The following is a 9,270-nucleotide window of genomic DNA, read 5'->3' on the forward strand; positions in this document are numbered from 1 at the left end:
ATTGTCGGCTGCATCTTCAACGGTCCTAAACATGCGCGCGTTAAGTGCAACGAAGCAACATCTTATAATTGATACTGAAAATGAACTGACGGTCTTTACCAACAGAATCATTTAGCGTATAATAATTCATATTTAAATTATTCAAAAAAACTTAATTACAATATTTTCCGATAAGAAATCGATTGCTGCTTTCTTCAGAAGAAAAAAAAAAGTCTTTCAACATTATAGGTTGATCAGAATCTTACAAAAGAGCCTTCACAGACTCCTGAAAGGTTCGAAAGTGGAATATTGGGCAACCTAAGGAAATAATTTCAGAATGGGTGTGCAGAATATACACAGGATGTCCGGATAAGATGGGAAACATTTCAGTGTGAGATAGAGAATTCCTAGAGGGTCACGAAAAATACCAATATGAAGTATCTGGGAGTTCTAGATTCTGATTTAGAGGGTGGTTTTCAAATTTGATTGGAAATTAAAACCACTCTATCTCCTGAACGGAATCGCAGGTTTATCCGAAATTTGAACAGTTCTTAAAAGAAATCACCCTCTAAAATGAATTTCATGATTTCCTCTATATCGGCGTATTCGTTTATTCGATTCGGCAAAAAATATTGCATGGCACCATACAGGTTGCCGAGGATTTTTGTTTTTTTTTTTGATAGTGACAATTATTTTTTCTCCCGTGTAGGTATTTTACGTCCCATTCATTTCATAACGTAGTGAACTCTGAATCTTTATGAATTTAATCAATTGAATTTAAATTTCAGTTTTCATACGATCAAATACATCAATTTTCTTGAGCGTAACTCAAGAATGGGTTTTTAACAATTATTCATCTTTCTAATCTTTCGATCAGCAAGATTAAACTATAAAGTGATGGATAAGAAATAGGCAAAATGAAACAAATACTAAGCGGCCCTCATTGTTTGTTCGAAATGAAGGCCTTCCAATATAAAAGAGCTGAGAGATGTATTCAGATCGAACAAACAATGAGAGCCGCTCAGTTTTTGTTTCATTTGACCTATTTCTTATCCATCACTTCATTGTTTAATCTTGCCAATCTAAAGACTTGAAGATAAATAATTGTTAAAGACCCATCCTTGAGTTACGCTTCAGGAAATTATGTATTCGATCAAATGAAAACTGAAATTAACATTCAGTAATAATTTTAAGAACTGTCCAAATTTATGTAATACACTCTTGCTAAGCGAATTATATTTGATTGTAGTTTTCTGGAACCTTATGGAAGCTATCTTCACTCCAAATTTCGGATAAATCGATGATTCTATTCGGGAGATAGAGTGGTTTTAATTTCCATTCAAATTTGAAAAACTCCTAGATACTTCATATTGGGGTGTTTCGTGACCCTCTAGGTGTTCTCTATCTCACACTGAAATGTTTCCCATCTTATCCGGACATCCTGTGTATATTCTGCACACACATTCTGAAATTATTTCCTTAGGTTGCCCAATATTCCACTTTCGAACCTTTCAGGAGTCTGTGAAGGCTCTTTTGTAAGATTCTGATCAACCTATAATGTTGAAAGACTTTTTTTTTTCTTCTGAAGAAAGCAGCAATCGATTTCTTATCGGAAAATATTGTAATTAAGTTTTTTTGAATAATTTAAATGTGAATTATTATCCGCTAAATGATTCTGTTGGTAAAGACCGTCAGTTCATTTTCAGTATCAATTATAAGATGTTGCTTCGTTGCACTTAACGCGCGCATGTTTAGGACTCTGACTGACGGTCTTTCCACCGTTGAAGATGCAGCCGACAATGGTTTTCATTCGTTTTGAGATATAAACAGTCAGTTCTGTGAAATTCATGCGGTATCAAATGACTTTTTTTTCTTCAATTTGATCGAGTTTATACATGCGGCTGACGTATAATCCACCATCGTTTATGCAGCTGACGGTTATATTCCAATTCAGAATGATCTGGACAATTATATTACTGATTTTGGTGCGGTATCAAATCACTTGAAAAATTTTCTTTTTGGGCAACTTTAAACACGTCGCCACTATTAGCCCTACCATTGGCGCGGCGACTGACGTTCACTTTCAAGATACTTGAACATCAATCTTTACCTAAAATGAACTTCATGTGGTATCCAATCACTAAAAAAAAATAGTACGCTACCTCCCCTATTGTTCAAAGTTATGCAGTTATTTTTTGATTTTATTTTTCATTTTATTTAATTCATACATTATTGCAGAGCCAAACAACAAGAACTCAACTAGAGATAAATTACAAAATAAGCTGATAATGCATGGAATTCAGGAAATGTAGCTAAGCATGAGCTAAAAAAAATCTCAGTGAGAAAAAAAGTGCACACCCAATATTATCACAAAAGCCACTTAAGCCAAGAACTCAAAACAGCCCTCCTTACGTCAGAAGGCTCACAATCGAATATACAATCTACAATACCTTGAATCGAGGCATATTCTTTACAAAGGCGAGAAAACCAGAAAGTAAGAATGTGGAAAAGACATAAGAGGTTTGTCACATTACGTTCAGAAAAAAAATAGAATAACGCAGTTATGAATTGTGTTACTCAATTTATGCACACACTGTATTTCATTCGTTAAAAACCAAATTTTCGTGCTGGACCGGCCCATTTTAAACATTTTATGAAATATTCCTGCAGCAAAGAGAAGTAAGAAATATTTTCGACGGAACACAACAGAACAAGCAAATTTTTGAAAATAGAAAAGGTCAACATTACAGGCACGAATCTAATCTATTGTTTTGGATTACTGGAAGTGAATAGCCTATTTGAATAACTTGAAGCTTATGATTTCATGATTTTTCAGTTGTTTTTAACATTTTCTGCGACAAAGCTAGCATAAGAGTATTATTATCATGAAAATCAACTTACCATCCAGGCGCCAAACTGGAGAAGCTTGCTAATTCCTTCGAGTCCCTAGAGGATCCATTGCTGCCGTGACCCATGGCCCTTTGGTGATGCTTCTTCCGCCTAAAAAAACTTCGCCTAGCAGAAGAAGTATTAGATGGTGATCTGCTTTCCAGCTCTGCTGCACTTCTTCGTAATAAGAGCTCTTCTTCAACTTTATATTTTGAAGGCACAACTCCACAATGCTGCCTGTTGAAATTAAAACATCTGTATAAGCCAGATATCGATTGAAATTTATTTTGGGAGGATTTTGCATCTCTTCACAAACCTTTTAGGGCTTTCACTCCCAATGAAACTCTGAAACAAAATTAATTAAAAATGAAATCAACGATTTGCTCCTTCGTGAATTCTTGCACCAATTTGTCAGGAGCAAATTAACTAGAAAATTTTGTTTCAGAGATTGGGAGTGAAAGCCCTAAAAGGTTTGTGAAGAGATCTGTATAAGCCGTCATAAAATTATATCGAAAAATTCTTTTTCTACATGAGCGCGTTCAACACTTTTCAAGTTGCGAAGATCACTTTCCCGCACGCCGATGTTAATGAGTAAATTAAATTCTGTCATGTCGACGTGTTTCGGGAAATTTTTCCAATCACTATGAGATGCGAAATAAATGGGGTGGCTCGTCTGAGATGGAACACCCTGTATATTTTCCCATGAGAAATTCTACGGTTCGATCTCCACTTTTTTGTTCCTCTTGAAATGTTTTTCAAATACGGGATACCTATGTTGTAGGCGCATGTGTCAAAAGTAGTAGGATATATGTCCAAATAATATTATATTATACAGGGTGTCCCAAAACTAGTGAATCAAACGTCACACCAGGGTAGAGTGCGAAGGCACGGGAATGTTTCCGGCGCCTATATAAGCCCAACGGAGGAGCAGGTGGTCAAGTACAGTTATAGTTCATAGTGCAAGCGACGAACTAGTGGAAATAAATACGGGTGTAAATAAATAGTAGTGACCTAGTTTGTTAGTTATAAGTGTTAGAATAAGTGCAAATAAATAATTTTAAACAGTCGGACGTTTTAATTAAGCGAAGAAAACGTTACATTATGTCAGGTTTTTTTTCTTTTTCTTTTTTTAGATTCATTTCCGGCAACGGGATGCAGCAATGAATGAATGAAGGTGTGGGGTTCAACATCGCTCGAATGAATCAATATTATCGGTTATTTGGAATTCATGCCAGTGACCACAAGACTACAGAACGCGATGGAGACCTAAGCGGTAATGGACTTTTTGAGAAAATTAAAAGAGAAAATGCACGAGAATTCTTGTAAGTTGAATGAACAAATGGTCCAAATGGAAGAAAATTCTCGAAAATTAAATGAGAAAATGGACGAGAATTCTTGTAAGTTGAATGAACAAATGGAAGAAAATTCTCGAAAATTAAATGAGAAAATGGACGAGAACTCTTTTAAGTTGAATGAACAAATATGTATAAGAAAATTCTCGAAAATTGAATGGGAAAATGGACGAGAACTCTTGTAAGTTAAATGAGAAAATGGACCAGATTAAGGAAAATTTGTAATGATGTGGTGAGTCAACTTACAGATAAATTGGATAAGAAACTGGAAACCATAAATGAAAAATTTGATAAAGTAGACGAGAAGTTTGATACAGTGAACGAAAAATTTGACGTTTATGAAAGAGTTGATGAAAAGTTTGACAAAGTTTATGACGACGTTAATGGAAAATTGGAAGAAATGGCATGAATAATTGAACATCATTCCAAATTGATAGATTCCTTAAGAATAATGTCAAACAGAACAGACATTCTGACTTCAACTCCCTACAGCACAGCGAAAGCGGAAAATGACGGCAAAGGTAGAAGAATGAAGATCAAGCCTCCAACTTTTGATGGAAAAATACCCTGGTCGGCATATCAAAAACAGTTTGAAGCTGCTGCCCTGGCGAACAACTGGAACGAAAACGAAAGAGCCACGGCATTAATAATTGCTCAATATAAAGGGTAGCCATTTGAAAACGAAACAGACGAGATTACAGACGAAATAAATTTTTTCGATAGAAATGCTCGGACAGGTCGATTTCTGTTTCGAGGGGGACAACTTAAGATGTAGGTTACGGACGCATAGCGCTTCAACCCTTGCTACTACAACCCTCACCCCCAAGTTTTGAATAGGGAAGATGGGGTGAGTGATACCTCATTTGAAAGGTATTTTTATACTGATTTCAGCACAGTAATTGTTTTTTCATTTTATGCATTAGTTCTCGAAATATTCTTAACTAAGTATTTGAAAATGAATTGGTGTTTTCATGGCACTTGTAGTGTTTTTTTTTTGTGAAAAATCGTCATTTTGAGCTTCAAAACAACCATGATTATGGCTTCCTTCTTCCAATCCACTGACATAGAAATCTTTAATCAAGATGTCGAACAAACAAAGCGTATTGCGAAGGAGCTCAATCTTGCTGAAACTCAATCTAAATTATCTTCGATATAATTTGCAGTATTTCCAATAACATGCGGTAACACTTGATCGATAGAAATCTCCAAAAAGTCCAAATACGTACATATCTCTAATCAGATTACCAGGTAAGAAAATCAAATCATTAATGATGCCACAGAAATATTCCAGTCCGATTCTCATTTTTTTGAAAAAGATATGAATTCAATAATCAACAAAATGAAAACATTATTGAAGCCAACTGAGAAAACACTTCATAATTAAGTCAGAAATCGTTTCACGAATTGGGACTGGAATATTTCTGTGGCATCATTAATGATTTGATTTTCTCACCTGGTAATCTGATTAGAGATATGTACGTATTTGGACTTTTTGGAGATTTCTATCGATCAAGTGTTACCGCATGTTATTGGAAATACTGCAAATTATATCGAGGATAATTTAGATTGAGTTTCAGCAAGATTGACCTCCTTCGCAATACGCTTTGTTTGTTCGACATCTTGATTAAAGATTTCTATGTCAGTGTATTGGAGGAAGGAAGCCACAGTCATGGTTGTTTTGAAGCTCAAAATGTCGATTTTTCACAAAAAAACACTACAAGTGCCATGAAAACACCACTTCATTTTCAAATACTTAGTTAAAAATATTTCGAGAACTAATGCATAAAATGAAAAAACAATTACTGTGCTGAAATCAGTATAAAAATACCTTTCAAATGAGGTATCACCCATCCCATCTTCCCTATTCAAAAATTGGGGGTGAGGGTTGTAGTAGCAAGGGTTGAAGCGCTATGCGTCCGTAACCTACATCTTAAGTTGTCCCCCTCGAAACAGAAATCGACCTGTCCGAGCATTTCTATCGAAAAAATTTATTTCGTCTGTAATCTCGTCTGTTTCGTTCTCAAATGGCCACCCTGTATATTTGGTTATTGAGTATAGGTGACCGAATTTATTCCAGTGAAATACTCTTTATTTTTATTCAACAATGACGACGTTTCGGCTATTGGTTGTAGCCATTCTCAAATCTAAAAAGAAAGAAATTACTCTACTTCAGATCTTACAATAATAGTTACAATAATACTATACAGTTTTATATACTCTTTAGGAACACAAAAAAAGGACTAGAGAATTCCCTCACCACCATGAAATGAAGTATTACTAAAAGCACCATCGTTATTGTTATCTGTATTCATGATCTCTGAGATGCGAAGACATTATATATAATTATATTCTTGGGAAATCTCCACGTCAAACAAATTTCTCCCAAAATTTACGGTAATATATCTGATGAAAAAACGTGTGTTCTCGATCAAAACGACAGATCAATAACAATCAATCATCCATCCTCCTTCAGTTTTTAATCAACAATCATAAATCGTTCTACAATGAATATGTTAACGGCGTGCAGACAATTATTGAATTCTGAAAAAGTACACCTCCGGGCAGGATTCGTACTTTTTCAGAATTCAACGGTCTGCACGCCGTTAACATATTCATTGTATTTAATTTTCAGACATTAACTCCACTTCTCAATAAATCGTTCTGTCTGTTATTCTATTCATTGAATCTATTTCTGGTTTTATAAATTTTTTTCTGCTATCTCTCTTTTGTTCTTTTTTTTTCTTTATATAGAATGCTAGTTTCCTCAAAATCCATATCGTGGCCTAGTATTAAAACATACTTTCTGCCTTACTCGTCCTAATCGTTCTCTTATGTGCGGAGATTCTGTTTTTCAACTTTTGTTTTGTCGTTCCAATGTATTTAAGATTATAGGTTTTACAAATGTTCGTAGAAAGTGATACTACATCTAATATGAACATGGGTTCCTATAACGCTGTAAGAGAACAGTATGGTCCTGAAGTATGTGTAGAGTTGAAGATGTTATCGAAGTTAATGGATGTGAGAGGTAGATATGTGAATCGGAGAATTTTCTTACTAAGATGCAGAATAGAGAAAGTAATACCTACATGCATCAAAATTAATATCTCAAAATACGACGGGCTAGATGAGAGAAGGATGGATTTGATTCTGGGATTATTCTAGAATGCTATTTTGACACTACAGATCGAAGATACAATCCGCATAATGAAACAAAATAAGGAAAATACCAGAATCGTAGAACAAAACTTAGAAAAAGTTATCCCAAGAAATATGTTAGATAGTCTCAAAAGTTTTGAGAATAAAAAACAAAATAAATTTTTTCGGCACAAAGGGAAAAATAGACAAGAAAGGTGGAAAGAATTATTAATAAAAACAATGCTAACAACATAAATGAAAATTGGCTAAAAAACTATACTGATGTAGTCATTCCAGCAGAAGTAGGTGAGGTGGTGGAGTGAGATAATTATGGAATTGATTACAACAAGGCCAGCTACCCATAATCCCAATAATAACAGAAATTGAATAAAAGATAGAGAAAGAATCAATACAACTGAAAAACGAAAAAAGAGGTTGTATAACGAATGTGCTACAAAACACCAAGAATAAATATGAACACAGTGCTGATATCCTCACAAAAAAGGTTAAAAAGACAAGGAAATTCCTTCGTGAACATGAAGAAATACTTAAAGTCGATAAAGGAAACACCACTGCCATTGTTCACAAAGAAGAATACGAAAACAAAATGGCCCAGCGACTAAATGATCAGAATATATATGAAGAAATCAATAAAGACCCCACAAATTCTCTACAGAAGAAAAACAACAAAATCATTAAAGATTGGAAATCAAAAAATTTGATAACACTACAAGATTATAATAAATTAATGTGCTATACATCTGTTTGTCCTAAAATATATGGACTTCCGAAGATCCATAAGGAGGGGACACAACTGAGGCCCATTGTGGCTAGTATGACATCCTTATCTTATAACATGGGGTGTTTTCTAAATAATATTCAGAACATAGTCGGAATAACGGATTCCCACGTCAAAAATTCTTGGGAGTTGAATATATAAGAAAAATTAAAATACCTACTGATCATGTCCTCATGTCCTCAGATGTAGAATCACTTTTTACGAACATTCCAGTGGATTTGGCTGTTTTTGTAGTATCAAACAAATGGGAGGAAATAAAAAATCATACATCTCTTAACAAAGACGAATTCTTGGCTGGAGTAAAATTTTGCCTTGAAAATACTTACTTCTCATATAAAGGAAAATGGTACAAACAAAAGGAGGGAATTGCTATGGGTAACCCAATAGCAAAGTCTATAGCTAACTTAGTGATGGAATATATTGAGGGAGAAATAAGAAAGTTGTTGATAATAGATGTTGGTTTCTATAAAAGATATATGGATGACATTATTTTATCCGTACAAGAAGAAAAAAAACGAAGTTTTAGAATTCTTCAACGGTTTTCATACGAACATCAAATTCACAATTGAAAAGGAAAACAATGGAGCAATAGCATTTTTGGATGTTTTGTTGAGAAGAAACAGTGGAAGTATATCAACAAGTTGGTACCAAAAGCCCACTTGCTCCCGAAGGTACCTTCATTATTCTTCATGTCACCCCAAAAAACAAAAGGAAACAGTCGCTATAGGACTCAGTGATAGAGCAATAAAACTTACTTCACCTAAACATAGAGAGGAAAAATTGGCCTTGGTAAAGCGAGTACTTGAAAATGGCTTCCCTAAGAAACTAATAGAAAAAATAGTGAAGAATCGCATTTTCCTTTATTACAACACCGAACAGAAAACAAAAAAAGAAATAGATTCGACAAAATTGTTAGTACTACAATACATAAAGGGTGCTGGAGAAAAAAAAATTAAGATCATGAAAAAATATGGCTATACAGTAGTTTTTAAAAATGAAAACAAACTTAATACTATTTACACAAAAATTAAAGATAAAACGGAAAAATGGGATCAGTCAAATTTAGTTTATTCAATTCCCTGTAAAACCTATAATCTTAAATACATTGGAACGACA

At 34.3% G+C, this 9,270-nt stretch overlaps 1 protein-coding gene across 2 annotated transcripts in view; it reads right to left on the reverse strand.

The window, feature by feature from the left end:
• The window catches only part of LOC123317891 (disks large homolog 5), a 128,119-nt gene that overhangs the window by 18,715 nt on the left and 100,134 nt on the right, over positions 1 to 9,270 (reverse strand). For both annotated transcript variants that reach the window (XM_044904503.1, XM_044904505.1), the window contains exon 6: positions 2,881 to 3,105. In XM_044904503.1, the coding sequence (XP_044760438.1) occupies positions 2,881 to 3,105 (225 nt within the window). The remainder of the gene's footprint in view (positions 1 to 2,880; positions 3,106 to 9,270) is intronic.

Source organism: Coccinella septempunctata, chromosome 7 (assembly GCF_907165205.1).
Source record: "Coccinella septempunctata chromosome 7, icCocSept1.1, whole genome shotgun sequence".
In the NCBI taxonomy this organism is placed as follows: domain Eukaryota; kingdom Metazoa; phylum Arthropoda; class Insecta; order Coleoptera; family Coccinellidae; genus Coccinella; species Coccinella septempunctata.